At 39.4% G+C, this 20,846-nt stretch overlaps 1 protein-coding gene across 1 annotated transcript in view; it reads left to right on the top strand.

The window, feature by feature from the left end:
• Positions 1-20,846, top strand: part of LOC110958200 (SH3 and multiple ankyrin repeat domains protein 2) — a 329,760-nt gene that overhangs the window by 163,977 nt on the left and 144,937 nt on the right. The window contains 1 exon segment of the mRNA XM_051937780.1: positions 3,869-3,935. Coding sequence (XP_051793740.1) covers positions 3,869-3,935 — 67 coding nt within the window.

Here is a 20,846-nt window from a genome sequence, read left to right as displayed (position 1 = left end):
CAGGTTGAAATACACCAGAAACATTCATTAACTTGTGCTTCTGCCACATTTGAATGGCTGTTTTATCATGTGAATTAAGTCCTAACTACTAATTTAAACATAGAATCTGAAATACACTTCAACAGGTATATCTAACCCAGATATTATTAACAGCCCAGAATGTGACCCAGTGTTAATGTTGACACGTTTTCTTCTTTAAATCACCAAATTAGAAGCTATTGGGAAGAACAAGGTGCCAACTCGATCGGCTTGTCTGCTTTTGCAATACTCTGATTTTTTATTGTCACAAAGCAATGACCAGAAAATGTTCGGTGTGTTAAATATCCTATAAATATTTAACTTGAATTTCTCTTGGGATTAAAAAACCACTTCACCCACTGCTTCTTCTATGCTCTATATTAGTCTGTTTGTAGGTCACCGTGGAAATGACAACTTCATCTGTCACTTCTTTCTGATGTGTTACTCGATCCCGTCCAATAAGCCTGTTCAAGGATCAGGGCTCCTCTTGGAAAATTGCCTGTCATAGATTTGTCACACATGGCGGCAGGCGCTCTGGGAGATCCTCAGAATGAGTGGGAGATCCAGCCAGCATCCAGCATCCCCCTCCTCCATCGCCTTCACAGGAAACATCACATTTGCTGCTAAGAATAAGCTCAAATTTACATCTATTGACTCACATTCTACATCTAACTAATCTTCTTTTTTTCTTTTTTCTGTTGTACATGAACACAGCTTGTTAAAAGATTCAAGAGGATTCATGCTGGTGGAAATCATGTCCTTTCGAGGAGTGCTTTTTCTCAGAAAACCTGTGTTTTTATTTATATGAAGCAAAGGTCGGCTGTGGAGCGAGGAGGGGGCAGATATTACTACTCAAGCCAACTCTGCTTTAATAATACACCTGCTCTCCATCTCTCTCTTCTCTCCTTCCTGAATATTTGTTCTCCAGGAATCAGTGGAGGCATGCTTACATAATGCTGCCGGGTTTCCCTTGAGGGCTGAGCCGTGCACGCGCCTGTGTGAGCGCATGTGTGCAGCACATCAGTCTATTTTTGCTGCGATGAGGCCTTACTGTAAACTTATAACACCCAGCGATCTGAGCACCTGCAGAAATGACTTTAAGCAGCAACATGACAACAGGCAGCACGATCTGTGTCACTGACACTATGACAACCTCTGCAACCAGATCGGGACCAAACCTCTTTATTGCCCCCTTGTGGACACAGAAATATTGCACTGATGTGTTTCATGTGGCCACTGTTCAGTGTTTGAGCTCAAGTCACTTTAATTTGGCAAGAAGAAGAGTTTAGGCTAGAAGCAGGGAGATTTCAAAAATGTCCCCTGTGCAGTAGGACACACTTATAATGGCATAAATCATGAAAAAGGAAAAGAAAAGTTGAATTTCTTTGATTTCTTGTTTTACAAATATTGGAAATCAACATGTTCAGCATTTTTCCAAGTACCGGTACCAAGAGGTGTCACCAATGCTGGGACAAACATGGGGGCTCCGCATGCTATAAAGATTTTACTATTTGCACTTTTATAACCTCAGAAATAGATGTTATTTGTGCTACTTTCCACATTCTTGCCACCTGACTGTTAGACACAGCTGAATTAATCATGACTTCTCAGTCGAGGTGAAAAGTGCATATTTTTTGATTTTAACACAACCCATTAAAAACTTAAAAGAAGACATCCAGAAAAAATGTCGTTTTATTGACACATTCCAACTTTAAGCATAGATTTGGATATTTTTTCGGAACCGAACGTCTCGCTTCATAGATTACAGACCATCGGAAAGCGAAAATTCTTTCTGTCTTTCCAGTTTCTGGCTAAGAAAATGTATAATTTAGTAGATTTTTGTCTTTAAAGAAAACATGCTTTGGAGTTCAGAGGGTTAATCTGTTGTGAGCAACACTTTGTGGCTTTTAGAGTATTTTGTGAAACATTTGCAATACCGTAATAACAAGTTTGACAAATATGACTGCCTATAATTTTATTTGCATATAACAATTTGAAATAATGAGTTTTGACTGGTTAAAGTGTATTTGTAATCCACACTATGATGCTTTTCCTGCATGACATTTTGCTCCCTTCATGTATGCAAATAGGAGGGCAACACCACCTCCACCCACTGTGACCTCAGTAATAAACATCAAGCGAATCATCACCGTTTTGATGAAAAAAATAAAAATCTAGAAAATAGTGAATAAGTGACTCCTACTGACTCTCGCTGCTGTGTTTTTACCTCACAACAAGACAAATCCACCCAATTCACGAGTAAAGTACTTATTTATTTAGTTTTTTTTTAATTATTAGGATTTTCAAATTAGCAGCTTCATTAAAAAGTACAAAATAAAATAAAATACAGCAGAGTAAATACCTAGTTGGAAAACTAGAGAAATTGGTCCCAAACAGAGAGCTTTGAGGTCATTTGGAGAAATCCACGTCATCCATGCAGTTCTAATTTTTCAGCATACATGGGGCAAATTCTGGGCCAGAAGAAAATAGACAAAGGAGTTTCACAAACACATTAGTGGTCACGGATGCTCTCTTGGGAAGTATTTAAATAACGAGTTGATGCACATACTGACACCATTCTACGAGGAAACAAAACATCGAAAGTGCTATCTGAGTTCAGACCGTTTACTATTTAAATTCAGGCGTGAACTTGCCGTGACGTCACCCGTTGGTTTCAACGCCGAGAAAATGAAGCCCGGATTTTGCTACTTCCTGGTTGCCATTTTGGATTTTTTGGAGCCAGTGACGTAAAAAGCGTCATCAAACAGGCTGGACCGGAGAGCAACTCGGGGCAAGACCAGTCAATGGGACTGTCAGTCAAGTATAGCCATGCCCCCTGGCTCCGCCAACTTTAACGATTTATTTAAAATTCAGTATTGATTTATTTTAAGATTGGCCAACTGATCTCTCATTTTAACCATGAAAACTAACGGGAAAAAAATCCTGAGCTGTAGAAAATCAGTCAATGAAATTTTATTTTTTCCAAAAATGATTTGGGGTCTATGGAGAAAAAGCTTTATGGAGCCACTTTCGGGTGGGCTTCAATTTTGGAGCCAGATGCTACGTCCATCTTTATATACAGTCTATGTTTAAATTAAGCCAAATTGAAGCATGAAATAATAGATGTTAAACCCGTTCCCATTCTTATGACTTGCTATTTATATTGTTCATATCCCAAATTCAATAGAATTCCGAAGTGAAAAAGAAATGAAGTGAGTTGAGTGACTTGTTGAAGGCTTCATTTTGTGTGACAGATCTATATTCCTTTCATTCTCTTAGCTATCTGGCTTATCTGTTTAAAAATACTGTATTGTTGGTGCAGCTTTAATTTCCTGTAGCTATATATTAAAAAAGCTCCTACTTTGCAGCAAGTCCTCGTTTTTTGTTTTTTTTTTAACCAGTGAATGAACAATGTAAGCTCACCATGACCTCGGTCACCAGTCTGTCAATCTTCTGTGTGTCAGAAACGTGAACATGTGACTCTGCATGTGTTCGCTGTCTCCGTGTCATGTGTGAATCTTGGCTTGAGCACGTGTGTGTGATAGATTATTAGATTCTTGGCTGCACATGATTAAAGCCACGAAGATTGTGGAAGTCGCTGACTGGTCGTATAAATTAGAAACTGACGAGAAGGGACCCGCTAGATCCCAGTATTGTGATTAAAGTAGCTTTTTCTTCTCTGCTTTCACTTTTTGGTCTCATGTTTGGTTGCCTCAAATGTTTTCCCTCATGAGCTGTTCTGTCCGAAGGCTCATGTAGTTGGTAGAGTGTTCATTTTAATGATCTGTTTGGTGAAATATACTTCTTTCTCTTCACACTGTTTCTCACTTTTTCATCTGTCTATCTCCAGGTCGCTATTATTGCTGGGAACTTTGAGCTTGCTGAGCTCATCAAGAACCATAAAGAGTCAGATATAGGTGAGTACCAAAGCAGCACATTTTCTTTTCCTCCCTTCCATCCACCCATGCCTCACCTAGCCTTCCCTATCGAGCTCGTATTCCTGAATCTCCCTTGGGATACATTTCAAATCCCCCCGTGGTTTGATCCTCCTAAATGACCTCCTGGTATAATCCCCTGTGCCGGATTACGAGAGCGCTGCCAAGAGGATGAAAGTTTATGTTTACACCAGGACAATCCCAGACCGATTAGGCCAGGAGAAATGACCAATGCTTTGGCCGGAGGGAGCTTTTGACTTTGTTGGGTCCCAGAGGTGTGGAATTAAATTTGATTCTGCCGACTGGAGGTTTGATGAAGTTGATAGATCTTGTATTGATAGTGATTGTAAGGCTCAGTCCAGTGCAGGTTTTTGTGTGTGTCAGACTTACATAAGAGTCTGTAAATCAGATAACTCGCCAGGAACCAAACTGATCTCATATGAGTGGAATTACAGAATGTTAGTGTGACCATTGGCAGTGATGGACACAGCTCATGGACTCTTTACTGAAGTAAAAGTACCACAATGTAAAAATACTCCTTTGCAAGACCTGCATTTAAAAGCCTCCTGAAAGACTTTGAGTCTAAAAATGTCCACTCTGATGCATTACATGATTGGATGCAGCAGTGTCTGTTGGATAGTGGCTGAGTGGTTTGCAACCTTGGGTTTGGGGCCCTCCAAAGGCCCACCAGCTGAGGACCTGAGGGATTTATAATGATTATTAGGGTAGGAATGAAGAAAACCAGAGTTTTACTGTACACCGTTTTTAAAATTTTTGACCCTTTCACTGATCTTTACCTCTTTAGGTTTCAGTTATTTCATTAGAACATTTTCAGAGGTTAAAGGCCGGTTCAATTTTGTCAATCCAATGTAAATTTTGTTATCTGCCAACCCTGAATGCCCACATGCAGCTGAATATTTGTGGCAGTGTACTGACAGTGCATGCGTTGGGATAACGACAATGCTTGTTTTGAGCAGAGGCTGTGCGAGCTGATTTTTCATCACCTTTATAAGTCACCATTAACCTTTCGATGCACAACATGGGCACACAAGTGACCCACATTCAATGGAAAATTTGTATCTGTTGTGCATTAAAGGGTTAAAGAGCTCTAATTAAAACAGTCCCTTCAGAACGTGTTGGAGGTGCTTTGATTTGTATTTACTTTCCATCAACAGAGCCCAAACACAGTGGGAGGTTCTAATTTCTCTAGAAATCCTGTGCTATGTTGCTTACTGAACTCACCACACCATAGAAATAAACACTGATATGGAGCCACAGTCCAACCTGTGCCCACATGCTATAACCTGTTAAAAGAGCAAAGTCACTACCTCTCAGAAACAAGTTCATGCAAGCAACTTGCACTCCATGGCATGCATATTGTTGAGGGATGTACTGAACCAAATCAATCTTGCTCAGCTGAAAATTGTACCGACTCTCGAACCAATCGATTGGTTGTGGGAGGAAATCAGAATCTGCAAGTTTCCCATAGAAGAAGTAAATGGACCACAGAGCAGTGCATGCATTCTAACTGCTAACCTTGTTTTTGATAAACTATTGATGAATATAATGCAGACAAATTAGCCTACTATTAGCTACTACTATTAGCCTACTCGCCGTTTTTTGATGATTTGCCATCCTAGTTGGTGGTTGAGCTGTGATCTCTAGACTTCTGAACTTTTTGTCCATCTGTCCATCAACAAAACGCAGCCACACTGACAACTTCGCCGAGCTGACTCCGAGTTCCCTAAAAATTAAATAAGTCAGACCTTGCTGTCTGCGTCAGGTTGGACCAGTTCAAAGCTGTGAAAGCAGGAATAAATTCACAGGCACTGCTCCAAAAATAATGGATAAATCCTGGAAGGGTGTCGATGTAGAGCTTTTCGCCTCATGAAATTAACATCGGAGATTGATGAGCACAGATCAAGTTTATTTTGGTGTTATTGAAATGGTGTGAATGTGAATTAAAGGTTTTGAGAGGAAATTTCTAGTGTAAAAAATATATATTTCCATCTAAAATGTCTTGAAATAGAAGTATAAAACTTTTTAAAATGCAAAAGAATTTAATACTAATGTAAATGTACTTAGTTACCATTGTTAAGTTTTGGTAGGTCTGGGGAATGGGATGTTTGCTCTGATCCCTTTTTTCAGTATACCCAAATTAAAATGGTGCTTTCCTGTACAACAATGTCAGTGTTACCATTTACTTTTCATGTGCACCTTCTGTAGACAATAAGCAACTTCTGTCACATTGATTTTGGGAGTGATTAACACACGGATTAGTGCTACAATACATTGAATATTCAGGCAGAGTTAGGATTAGAAATATATTTATAGTCTCCCTGAATTAGCTGTAAATTGGCCACTGCTAGTTAAGAGTTAAGACTTAATGACAAGTGTACAGTGTGCGCTGTATCCCATTATTTCACTCTGTGTATGTGAGAGGGAGGTGAGAAGACAAGAAAGGTTTTTCACAAACATGAAAAAGGCAGTTTTTGAACAAATGCCATGTTTTTTTTTTCCCTTTCTTGCTATTTATTACAGTCGTTGCTTAGTTGCCACTTATGAAGTTGTTCAGCGGCAGATTGGCGATGGCAACAGACTCTGCTCCGATTTAACACCTGATAAAGTGACATTTTCAAGCCAAGCAAACAACCACAAATCCTCTACAGCTTCAACATACATTTAAAATCTTTCAGCTCACCATGGTGGAATGAATATAGACTGAAAATAAAAACCGTTTCCCGTCCACTGAAATGAACACTGCTGGGATTGAGGTTTGGGCCTTTGGTTTGTGGAGCGCAGAGATGACTCGGGGATTACAGGGCCTTAGAGAAAATGAGAAAAGATGAACAAACAGATAAATAAATAAATACACAGCGGATAACAGAGAAAAGATGAGGTTGAGGGTGAAATGAATGAAAAGAGAGAAAAGAGAGGGAGGAATCTAATCTAATCTAAAGATGTAATCCTGCAATTGTTGACCCCCTCATGGACGCCACCAGCCAGTGGGTAGCTTCACACGACAGCGGCGTGGTGGAGGGCTAAATGGAACACCGTGGCGATGCAGGATTACCCCAAAAAAAAGCTCCGGCGCTGTCAACATCTGCTGCTCCACCAACACCACCACTTTCCTACTCCCAACATTCCCACTGTCCCAACAACAAGCGCTCGGCTATGACGCTAACCAGGATTAGCTGAAGGTGCTCAGGTAGCCGGTGGGTGTTTGGACATTGCTCAGAACCGGATTTTGGGATGGGACATGTTTACTTTTGGATGTTTGATTGGGCGCCATGGGTTCAGCCTGCTGCAGAGGTGGGTGTCCTCCATCATCAACCTCCTCCAACTCCATGACCTTCTGTCCCATCAACCCAAGTTCCTCGACTCATCGCCCAGCCTGCTTCCTTCTTACACGAGACAGCTTGTGTCGTGTTGAGCCTCTTGCTTTATATATGCCGTTTTAGTGGGTTTGAATGTTGATCACAGTGACTTATGGTGTGTGTGTTTGACTGTGTGTGTGTTTGAATGTGTGCGTGTGTGTGTGTGTGTCTAAATACCATAAGCCCCGTGGCTTTCACAGTTTATCTTGCTTACTCGGTGCAGATGATGTAACACACAAATCTGCCGTTTGTTACGTCATTGTTTTAATATTTCACTGCATTCTTAAGGCTGGACTGACAACTGGGTAGCATGAAAGTGGCTGACAGGGGTCACAGACTCTAAGAAGAGGGCTGCTGCTAGCAGTTATTGTCATTGTTGATTAACTCTCTGAACCCAAAAAGGCACATTTTCTTTAAAAAAAATTGCCCAAAATTACACCATAAATTAGCTAGAATCTGTTGAAGAGGCATCATTGATTTTCATCTTTCTGACAGTATGATTGTATCATGTATGACGTGCAGTTCCAGGAAAAATAAACACAAGAAGGCTTAATTTAGGTTTTTATTCTAGACGTCTCATTGAAAAAAATCACCAAAAATTAACTAGATCACTAGTGAAACCAAGATCGACTCTGCCGCAGTCAAAAAATTTTGAGTTTTCAGGTGAACTGCAGGCAGTGTTCCACAGAGCAGAGAGAATAATAAAACATATTAGCTCAATAAAGTAATTGGAGTACACAGAGGAGCAAGTTGTCAGCAAGTTGTTGGAGATCCATTCAGCATGGTGAAATAGGTTTTGTAAGTCATGTAATGCAGCCCACATTTTTTAGTATCACCTTTAAGCACTTCAAAAAAAGTTGTATATGTGAAATTTTGACAATCCAAGGAATTCCACTTTCAATGTTGTCTTGTTTATTGCTTCTTGTATTATAACTGTGTGACATTGCACATTTTTTTTTAGCTCTACCTACTTCTAGTCATGGTTCTGCTGCTTGACTGTAGGTGTCAATTATTTAATAAATTGGTCTATAAAAGTCAGAAAATAGTGAAAAATGTTTAGTGTTTTCCAAAGATGTAGATGACATCTTTAAATGTCCTGTTTTGTCCACAACACAAAGATACTTTTATTTACTGTTACAGAGAAGAAGAAAAAAACTGAAAATACTCACATTTAAGAAGCTTGAATCTGAATTTGAGCTGAAAATACTTAATTTGATTAATGAATTATCAGAAAAGTTGCTGATTAATTTAATACTTGACAATCAGTCATCACTTCAGCTGAACTCTGATATTTCTCACATTTTGAGCTGCAACTAACAATTACTTTCAATATAATTTAAACTGATTATTTTGTCAATTAAATTAATTCATGGTCTACAAGTACAAATTGGGGAAAATTTTCTACACTTTTCTAGAGATGAAGTAGATAGTAAGTGGTCATTAAATGTTTTCTCTTTTTTTCAGATAAGCAGTCTAATGTTGAAAGATTTAAAGCTTAAAGTTACACACACACACACACACACACACACACACACACACACACACACACACACACACACACACACACACACACACACACACACACACACACACACACACACACACACACACACGTTGGAAAAGCTGGAACTAAGGACAAAAATCTATCACAACTGGCTGGTAGCTGCTGGCTGTTTTTAGAAGTATTTTAGTTCTGCATCTCAGCTGTTTCATACCGTCAGTCAGTGTCTCCCAAAGCACACGATGACGTCTTCAAATGTCTTGTTTTGTTCGCAATCCAAAGATCTTCAGTTTATTGTCACAGAGGAGGAAAGAAACCAGAAAATATCCACGTATTCAAAGGTTGGAACAGATAATTTAGACTCAAACTGATGAATCAATAATAAAACCAGCTGGCAATAAATGTATTTGAAAATGTGTTGATTCATTGTTGCAGCTCTATTCTGAAATTTGATATATGTAGTTGTTTTACAGTGATTTGAATTCTGAAAAGTAAAAGTATCAACTGAGAAACGCATTAAATTTACCTGCACTGTAACTTAATTTTCAACATCTTTTACTGTTTTGTTCCAGAGAATGTTTCATATGAAGTAATTATTCACATCAGATCAGAAAGATGACATGTGCAGCTGTTCAAACTACACAAATCTCCTTTTGTCTGTGCAAAAAAATGCATTTATGGAGCACTTTTATGCCAACAGTTTTTGCAGTTTGCCTCCCATTGAGCTTCCATGTAAGGTGTTGCAGCACTTGGGGTTTACTGCCTTGCTCCAGGCTCAGGTAATCTTTTTTTTTTTTTTTAATCTATTTTTAGACCCCAGGTTACATCTGTGAGCTCCCTGGTTTTACCCTATAGATCTCCTATACGGTAGTTGAGGGGGAAAAAAAGTCAATAAATATAAACAAAACGGTTTTCCTCCAGCATGCTTCTCATGCGCCAGCCTGAAAATATATTCACCCATTGAATTTCTGATGCTCCTCAATGTGGTGAAGACAGTTTGTTCTCCTGCTGCGCTGCTGACAGGACAGCTTCTTCTGAGGACAGAGACGCCTCGACAGGAATCAAAGCCGGTGTTTATTAAAGTCGCTCTGCACACTGAGGCCTCGTCTGCACTGATATGGACATTGCTCCTTCTTTATCTTTAGAAAAAAAACTTATCCACAAGCCTAGTTTTTACAAAATAGTTCCGTTTGAGAATGCAAAAATGACTTCAAACACTATGACAAGCATGTCAAGGCCAGTCTACATCAACATTACATCGAATAGCAGACTAGAAAACAATGCTATGTCATCGTTTTTGTGAACTTTAAATTACAGATGCTGTGGATCAAATGATAGTGGGCACAGCAGAAGCATTAGCAAACTGGTGAAGTGATGTAGCAATGCAAAGTGAAACTATACGCTTGTGATTGCTTTTGCTAATTAAACAAAGAAACTGATATGAATATACATTGAGATTATTAACAGGAACTATGCTATCTTTTGCTAATCATCTACTCAGTATTTTTCAGTTTTAAAAGCAGTGGCCTGACCTTGTGCTTTTAGCACCGGCCTCAATTCTGCCCCTTTAGGTTCTTCTACTCTCTGTCTAACATTTCTTTCTTCCAACTCAAACTGACCCTATTCTCTTTTGCAACCCCTGTCTTCTAAAAACAAGTTCTTATGCAACTCAACTGCATTCTCAATTCTGAAATATACTTTCTTCCACATTACATTTGTTTGTGACGGATCACACAAACATATCTAATCAACATACATTTACGACTAGTTTGCTGTTCAGTGGATCAAGAAAAAAAAAAAATTTTAATTTGCTGTTGTCATAACCGTAAGTACACCGACAGTCAATAGAAACTTTGAGACCATACTTTCCAACATAATTTTTATTTTGAAGCCTGAAACTGGATTTTCTTCATATGAATCATTTGTTTAGCATATTGGCATACAGAAACAAAAATCTAAAGTTTCAAGAACGATTTCAAAATAAAGAATTTCACAAAAGAAAACGGCACCTGCCAAACACAGTCACAACAGTCAATACCGAGTATGGCCTCCATTTGCTTCGATGCAGGCAGCAATCCGTCGGCGCATGCTTTGGACCGGGCTTCTGATTGTGGGTTGGGAACAGCCCATACGCCTGGCTACATCACTGTAGCTCAAACCGGCCTCCACCATACCCAGTGCCCGGAGACGTTGTTCATGTGATAGACGCAGCATGATGCTGTTCACTGGACTAACAATGGTGGCCTTTTTTGGGCCTTTATATAGGCCTTCAAAACCCATTCTCAAATTGTGCAGATACTCACTGAGTATTGCTTGGTGTGTATTTGGTTCACTTTTGCAAAGTGACCAACCCATGTGCAATGAATCCCAAAACAGGAGGAGAACAACAGGAAGGAGAAATTAACTAAACTAAACAGAGGGCGGACCCGAAGGCTGAGATAAACAAAACATGAAATGAACTAAATTACAGGGAAGGGTGCTTACTGAGTCCAGGGGAAACGAAGACTGAGGAGGGAGCCGAATTGTCCAAGACAGTAGGAGGAAAAGAGTTACGATGGCTGAGAAACGGGCCAGATCTTCCAGAGGACGACAGAGTCCAAGAAGCGGGGAATGATGACGGTTATCCAATATACAAACAGAGTCCGAGAAACAATGTGCAGCGGGGGGAATGAACAATGAACCAGCATCGAGTTGAGTGTCGAGCCGGGATTTAAACCACACTGATTAGTCATTCGCGCCTGCTGTGTGTCTCAGCGCAGCCGCTCGTAATACCACTGATTAGACAGCGCACAGGAGCAGGAGGGCGTGACACCATGATGGCCTGACTCTGCCCAGTAAGACTCCTGCAGGAAATGCCTGCCATGCTGAGGCTTTATCATCAATCGTCGGATCTATTGGATGATTTATATTGTTTCTTTGCATGTTATTGACTAAAGATTTGTAAATGTGGCACAAACTCATTGAAACACAGAAAAAAATCTACCCACAGTTTGTTCGCTCTGTGGCCCTCGAGTGTGTTAATCCAGACCATAATCTTCAGCGCGTGCAACAGAATCAATCCTGCTCTGATCTCCGTTATTGTATTTAAGGACAATGGATTTAGCCTCCACTTATTCCAGTGGTATGCGGGCTAAAATTTAAACATCAGCGTGCAAATCTAGAAGGTGTCGTATCGCAGTTGTAGAGGCAGATGTTCCTTGGATGTCTGTTGAATTTCTGCTGCGTGGCACCTCTGCCCACAGGCTGAATTAATCAAATCAGAAATTCAGATTCAGTTTTCAATCAGCAGAAGGTGAGAGGAATAATCTGCTTGTCACATCTGACGAGCCAACATGTAAGGATATTCGACTGCAGTGATAACCACAGTGTTAGCGCCCTCTAAGTGCAGCTTTAATGCATGACAGGGACCAGATATGAGCACTGGTGCGGCGTGTTATTTATTGTCTTAATTTGGTGGTTATGAGCTTAATCAATCAGCCAGTTATTTCATCTGCCTGCCCTGAGTTAATTCTCACCCAGAGAGGTGACTAATGTAACTCCAATTTCCAGTGCTTGAATACAGAGCGTTATCTCGCCATGGGGGCTAGTTTTTAGATTCTTGCGCAAAGACAAAGGCGGACAAAGCTGTGAAGTAGGACACAAAGTGATCGCTGGAGGAGAAGCAATGGCTTCTCAGAGGGCACTGACGAACATTTACGTGTGTTGCCTGATGTTCTTTATGCCGTTAAAGTGTGTGAGCGTGACCTATATTCTGTAGTTAATAGCCAGCAATTCAAAGAACTGTGCATGAAAACATGTTACCAAAATAGCGCAGGTCAGCAAGCTGTTGTACTCCAGTTGAACCACAACTGGCAGGTAACCACTTCTACTCTACAATCACAGGTATCGAGCACAGAACTTACTATTATCCCACGTTATACTGGATTTTTTTTACACAAATACCTATAATTTAAAATGAAATGCCGTCAATAATTTAGCAAGAGTCCTTTAGAGATGCCTTTTCAATAGATGATACTAAGTCAGAATTGTGTCAAATATGTTTATTATGTCTACCATCATAGTTATTTTTTTATCTTTTGTTTGTGTACAATAGTGTTTTAAACATAGTGTTTTATCAAGAATAAACATGCATGTTGCAATCATCTCAATGAAACACTGCTTTAAATACATCCAGTTCTTACATAAGCTCCAAAATCTCCATGTCTTTGATCAAGAGAAACTCCGACCCTCATTAATGTCCTTTGTGGTCCTTTTTCATCCAGTCTCTTCAGCTAATTGAAGACTTAACAATGTAAAAAAATAAATAAATTGCCGCATTGCTGCAGTTCCGGTCTCTCAGTACTGGCTTAGCTATAATATCAAGTTCAAAATTCTGTTGTTCGTCTATAAAAAATACTAAATGGACTTGCTCTTTGCTTACATTATGGACCTCCAGTCTCACATCATGCTGCCAGGAGCTTTGCTGACTGTAATTCGTTATCATTCTGCTATACAGAAAAAAAAGACTGTCTTGTTTGTAGTTCTTTTCAGTCATCTTAGGCAGCGCTAAGCCCAGGATGCAGCAACGGTGCCCTTGCAGATGTGGCAAACTTGCAATCTTCCACCAAAAACACGAGCAAGGCCTGCTTTCTGCACAATCCAAATCTTTAGTAAAACTTGCCATTTTCAGTGTATAAATTGAGTAGTAGCTGCTGTTGTTTTCCGGAGAAAATGACAATATACAGCTAACAGAAGGGGAGGGGGACGCTATGTTAAATAATTAACAGAAATGGCAGGCTTATATTGAAGTGTACGTCTGACTACACTGACACAGACCTGAGGTTCTCTGGCTAAAGGCTTCTATTCCCACCGCCACGACAGTAGACTGAAACAAACGTAAATATCTGTTTTTTGGAAAGCTGCGGGGAGCTAATGCTAATTGCACCCAGAATCTCTACAACTGAGGCAAAGAGTGCAACATTAGTATGACTCTATAAGCCACAATGGCCCCACTAATCTGAAATATGCCATTCTAAAATAAACCACAGTGATCGCCTTTAACAAAACATAGCACAGTGTCACAGCACGGACTCGCACAGCACCATAAAATCCATCCATCCAAACCATTTGTACAACCGCTGAGCTCTCTTTAACGCTCTCATCATTTCCATTAATCCACAGCACATTTCCAATTTTTAATATACATTTTAAGTGAAGACAATGACGCATGAATTCCACAGCTGAGCAAAAGCATGAGCCACAAAACAACAATGACAAGCAAAAACAAACAATTAATGCAGCACAGTGGCAAAATGCGCAGCTAAGAAAAGGCCATTTTGTGCCTTCAGAATTGACTTTCCCTCTATAAGGAGGCAAAACTACATAAACACGCGCAATGAATGATGAGGATTTCTGTAGAAGATACGTGTTGTGTTCTTTCTCTCCATATAGCAGTAAGCCTGTGTAAGAATGATTGACAGATGGGCGTATTAGGCCACCCGCTGCCAGAGTGTGATAATCCTAAGGGATGCGTGTATTGACCAGAGACACACTCAAACACACAAACACTAAACCACACTCACACACCAGCTTTACACTCATCTATTCCCAGTTTGCTGCAGGTGTCTGCTCTGTGCTGTTCTTGAAGTCCATTCTGAAGTGCACCTGAACACGAAGCAGCTTTTGCCACAGGCCTGAAAAATGATTTTAAAAATGCTCCCAAAAAAACCCAGAGCTGGCTGACACACAGAAGGGTCTCTGCTTCAGGGAAACAGACATCTACCTGTCAGCCGCTGAAAAGTCATGCGGGGTGGAAGGGACTCGATGTTTATGCATCAGGGTTTATTTTTACATACACACAGCTAGGTAGCAGTGAAGAAAATGGTGGGAAAACTGTACATTCTAATAAAATCTGAACAAATATTCAGAAAAGACTTAATTGTTCCTTGAAAGATCCCACACTGGAGCAATCAATTTAAAGCTTCCAATGAAGGTACCGTATTAGAATAAATCATCAAATAAATAAATAGAGGTAAACTATCAACTTGAAGTTGATGGATAATCAGTTAAGCCTTCTTCTTAATGAACTTTTCTATTTCAAAATGCTTTTTTTTAAATAGGTCTTTGTCTATGAAGACAAACGAGTCTTAAGCAAATGACAGAGGTCTTTTATTTTTGAAATTTTCAGTTCCATAAAACTATAACATGCTATTTTTTTGCTTCACTCTTAATGCAGATTAATTTTATGAAATGTAATGAATTAATTAGTGAGTCATTGAATTTAGTTCCAGTCCGGCTAACTGTTGTTCCTCATTTGTTTCCTTTATGCTAGGCTAAGCTAACTGTCTGCTAATTGTAGCCTTATGTTTTGGGGAAATATGTGGTATTGTCAGTCTTTTCGTGCAAAACTCTCCACAACAGTGAATAAGTATGTTTGACAAGATGTCCACCAATTACCTTGACTATCATCCAGCTTAAAATCAGTTTAAATGAGAATTTTGGTTATTTTAACCTGCCGTGTATTACATTTATGTGGTTGTCATGGCTCTAAGTGTTGTGCTAATTTCGCACTTTTGAGATATTACATCAATAATTTTAAACATGTTTTCAGGAAATATAAGATCTATGCATTACTATAACATACAGAAGTTCTTGATGCTGTAAGTTCACAATGTTAAATGAGGAAGAAAAAATGTAAAAAAGAAAACAAATCCATCTGTAATCACTATGTGACTAGTTGATTCAACTTAATATCTTAAATTTATTGAACGCGTCTCAATTTCAGCTATCATTGCTCATCTCGTGACTTTGAACTAAATAATTAATCAGTGGAAGGTAGCAGGAGAATGTGTGTTTCCAAGCCAAATTCATTTCAATTCAGTTTTATTTATATAGCGCCAATTACAGTCAAATTGTCTCAAGACGCTTTATAGAACCCATATGCCTGACCCCCAGAGCAAACCAGAAGGCGACAGTGGGAAGGAAAACACCCTTTTAACAGGGAAAATGACTGTAGAGTGATTTACAGTGTGAAACAGAGGTGGCGAGTGCAAAGCTGGCAACAATACCCACATCACTGGTTGGTTGGAATAGACCAGAATGATCTTTTAGATCACTGGTGGTGTGAACAAAGGGCAAGTTCACTCATCTCACTGGATGGACAGTGCAAGTGACACAAATAATGTTGGGAATCAATGTTATACACATTTTTGCTTTTTATTTCCACCAAATCCTGGGAGCTTCAGTAGAAATCAACTAGACTTCTCATGTAGGTTCTTGAAGATGTTTCACCTTTAATCAAAGAGGCTTCCTCAGTTCAGTTCAGCTCAGTTTGGCTTCAGATTTCTACTGAAGCTCCTTGGATTACCATGACCTGGATGACTGAGAATTGAAACAGACATTTCCACAAGATCATTCTGTGAAAGGCTCTGGACCTCTGAAATGTTCGCCAATTTTTCTTCTATCTGCCTTTGTATTACCATGTTTTCATGAACCTAAGTAGATGTTTTAGTGTTGAAGATTTGCCTCAAGAGCAGCATGTATACTCATGAGTCAAAACATTGTCTCCATCTTAACAGTATTATATTGGTCCATCAATTGTGATCAGAACTGCTTTGATTCCTTGAGGACTGAACTCTCTGAAGGTGTCCAGAGGTTTCTGACATAGAGACTTTGACAGCAGATCCTTTAAATCCTGTACGTTTCAAATTGGAGCCACTGTAGATCATCCTTGTTCCAGTACATATCCTAGCATTGACAGTTACATAGAAATACCGGGCTTTGCAAAAGTTCTGTTACACGGTTTCATGATCTTTAGAGACGTTTACATGTCGGAGTGAAAAATTCCGTCAAATAAACTGAAAGTTCTACCTTATAGGCAGGTGTCCTTAATACAATTTTTTTCTCCAGTGAAGTTGTATCAAGATGGAAGTCAAAAGAGTTGAGATATCTGCTCTCCTTCATGCTGGCCACAACAAGTCTGACAGAGCCAAGCAGCTGAACATCAGCCAGATGACCGTCCACAGAGTCGCGGAGAGGCTCAAGAATGGTGAAGATCTTTCAGTGATCTTCCAAGAATGGTGAAGATCTTTCAGGTCTTCACCATTCTTGGAAGATCACTGAAAGATCTTCACCATTCTTTAGCCTCTCCGCGACTCTGTGGACGATCATCCGGCTGATGTTCAGCACAAAGGAGAGCAGATATCTCAACTCTTTTGACTTCCATCTTGATACAACTTCACCGGAGAAAAAATTGTATTAAGGACACCTGCCTATAAGGTAGAACTTTCAGTTTATTCAATGGAATTTTTCACTCCGACATGTAAACGTCTCTAAAGATCATGAAACCGAGTGTAACAGCACTTTTGCAAAGCCCGGTACACAACAGATCACTCCTGATCCTCCTAGAGGTGACTATTATTGCTGCTACTGCACCTTATCAGCAGATGAGGCTGACAGACTTCCCTGCTTGACACAGCTGCAGCAGAAACACTTGAAACTGTCACATCTGTTTGCAGGAGACAAACTCTCAGAAGTAAACAGTGAAGGGGAGGCAAGGGGGAATCTGTTAATCAGAAAAACAAAAGACATTTACATTCTCTGAGCTGCTCTGCAAATCTGCTGCAGTTGAGTTGAGTTTTGGGGTTTGGCTTCTTTTTCCTTCCACCTCCTGAACTCTAAATCCGGCTTTCATTGGTTTTGGCAGAAGACGCTGTAGCTGAGGTCCTGAATGTGGTCTGCACAAGTCAGTGTGTAGCAGATTATCATGTTTGTACACAGAACACTTTGTTTATTGAAATCATTTAATTAATAGGGAGAAATAATCCAGTCAAGAGTTTGTGTAAAATGCTAGTTGGTGCAAATTTATGAATCATGTAGTCATTCAGGTAATTTATCAAGAATAAATGCCCTTTTTTCTCCTCTGGGTGGTTGTGATTTACTATTTTATAGTCTATCATCTATAGATGAAACAATTAGCCAACAAATCTAAAAAATAACTTAACAAAAGAACAAAGATGTCCTTCTCTCAGAAATGAGTTTTAGTCGATGTTTTATCTCCTGTGCAGAATGATGTGTGTTCATGGTATACGTATATAATAGCTAAGCACACTTACAGGCTGTACTTGAGTACAGGCTTAAAGTATTTTGCTTGAGTACTTCCATTTTCTGCGACTTTCTCCTTCCACTTCATGCAGTACTTTTACTTGTAATGGAGTTTTTTGCTTTGCTGTATTGGTATTGATCTGAATACTTTGTCCACCGCTGTCATCCAGTAGTCAGCCTTTTGAAACATAAAATATTTGCATGTCCATACACCGGGATTGTTTTTTCATTAATGTAATTGAGCATCCATATCAGACACAAACAGGGACTCGAGCAATATGTTTATGTATTTTCATTTAAAATAACTGTTCAGCTGCTGTGTATTTTTTTTCTTCAACTTGAGAGTTTCTTTAAATTTCATTTAGTGAATTCAAAAGATCTTTAAATCTGACACGACAATAATTGCTCTTCCACAGCAGCTAAGTCATTTTCATATGGGATTAGGGTCATTGTGTATAAATAACTGGGGGCATACTGTATATGTGTTCATTTATTCCTCATTCTAAAATGTTCTCTTCCCTTAAAGAAGTGTCTCCTTCACGCTATGTGCGGCTGATTGTGACTCCAATATATCCAGAACAAATTGATTCTCATAATTTCAACACTATGTCACTGAGGAAGGAAAGCTGTATGAACTCTAATAATGATTTATTTATTTCTTAGTGAGCTACAGAGCAGTAAGAATGGAAAAAATTAGTGTCGTGCCCCGATACAGCACAAATCATTGTAAGAAAATGAGGTGGAAATTGCTATACAGCCCTGAAGGCAGCATTCTTTCAATAGGTGATGAGCTGCTAAACTACTTATTAGTGTTGCTTGCTGACATAGTTGATGTGAGGCGTCGTGAGCTGCATTTACTGATAAACATGGTTCAGTGGCAGCAGATAATTGGCTGCTATTATATACAGTACCTACCCTTCTAAACCAACAGCCACCAGGGAACAATCCAGATGTTTTGGCGTCACTTTTGGAGAGCTGTCACACCTCTGTACACGCAACCCTGCAGCAGCAACCTGTGCAAAAATGTCCTTAATGTTGCAGCTGCAGTCCAGAGGAGAAGAGTGGTAAACAACAGAGAGCGAAGTCTAATGAGTGCAGCAGAATGCGATGTTAACAAAGAACAAATAATATGCAAAGTGCGCTGAGACTTGTTTCTGGGATAAAAACCTACACAGCTAATTTGTTCAACCAGCTGAAGAAATCACAAACATGCAGAGAAAAAGCCTGCTGCTAATATTCCCTCCCTGAATCATAGTCAGAAATCACAAAACGTCAACATTATACAGTGCGTTTCTGCATCATGAAAGTTAAAGCTCTTGATTTAATTTTTGGCAAAATGTATTTGTATTTTGCGTCTAGAAAATGCTTTGTGAATAAAGGACAATCTAATTTTGTCTTATTGAAGGAAGGATTTGTATATCAGTATTAAAGGCATTAGAGGAGATTTAATTTCCTACAACTTTGAACGTAGCATGCGCATGCGCACATACAACCTCTCCCTCACCCCCCTTTAACCTCCCCCCTCTTAACATTTACGAAGAAACGCCCCCCTCCAGAAACTTGCGTAGCACTCGTGAAGTTGTCTTTTACGGCTGGGTCCCCCTGGATCTTTATCTGCCATTATGTAAAAAAAGATGAGCAAAACAAGTCGCCAGCTAACTATGAAGCTATACCAAAACAACACATACAGAAAACACGTAAGTCCAAGGCATACGTAATCTACGTAACTCGACCTGAGCCGGAAGATTTTTGATTGACAGGAAAGGGAGCAAACCAAACGCCTCGGTCCGAGTGCGTTGATTGGCTGATGTTTTTCAGGTCCTGCCATGTCCACAGTTATTTTTATTTTATTTTATTTTTTTAGAAACCATACATACAAGTCCACTAAAGGTCAGTATATTCATTTTGTGTGAATCAGACAAATTTAAAAAAAAAAAAAAACATCCTCCATAATGCCTTTAAATAACACAACATGACAACATGGGAGTATCTAATTGTGAAAGTAATAATATTAAATACTAGTGGATAACTACTAAACGTAATTAATAATGGTGATATATAATCATGATCCCATAGTGTTGGTCATGTGGTGTAATTCACTGGTAATTTGATTTCAGTAATTGTTGAGTCAAACCTTTCAGTTAAGCGCTTTTTAACTTTAGAAATAAAATATATCAGCAAGGTTTGTTTTTCAGCTTACCTCACTAGATTATCAAAGAAATGATCTTTTAAAATTGTGAAATACTATAAATCACTTGAGTGTGTTTTGCTCCATATTTCTTGTTTGGACTGGTTTGTGTCACATGGCTGTGTACAGTATGGAAATCACAGTATGAAGAAAATCTGCTCCCGTCGCTGCATTATTGCATAGTTAATGACAACATATGCTTTGCATGTAGCCATCTGGTACATTGCTCTTTAGCAGGGTCACTTCTTGGATGGATTTGTCTCCATGCTGTGAAGTTATGGCTGATAGAATAGACAGAATGGGGAAATGAAGAGCTTTAACAAGCCTTCATTAGGCAGGACAGTGTGGAACCAGATGGCTTCACACAACAGATGTGCATGAAATCAGACAAAGTGGAAACATGACAGTTCCAGGAGGAGTCACGTGGATGTAAATTTCATCATACAACAGGCAGGTGTGCAAGTGCAGCTTTAATGATGTATGGAGACATACCCCTCTGAGTTGCTTAGCAACACCAAGGATTTGTTTCTTGAAGAAGCTGCTCACCGGTCCATCATTTGCTCAAAATGGGTTTTTATCCCTTCATCCCCTGCTCCCAACAGCTGGCTGATATAAATCTATGATGTACTTTTACTTCCTGAAAGCAAACTGTCGCTCAACTAGAAAAAAAAAAAATCCAGCTTCAACCTTTAATCTATTAGCTTCTGCTAACCTGTGAAGTTCCTCATGAAGACGCCACACCATAA

The sequence above is a fragment of the Acanthochromis polyacanthus genome, chromosome 2 (genome assembly GCF_021347895.1).
Source record: "Acanthochromis polyacanthus isolate Apoly-LR-REF ecotype Palm Island chromosome 2, KAUST_Apoly_ChrSc, whole genome shotgun sequence".
NCBI classification, from domain to species: domain Eukaryota; kingdom Metazoa; phylum Chordata; class Actinopteri; family Pomacentridae; genus Acanthochromis; species Acanthochromis polyacanthus.
This window is presented reverse-complemented; position numbering and strand designations above follow the sequence as displayed.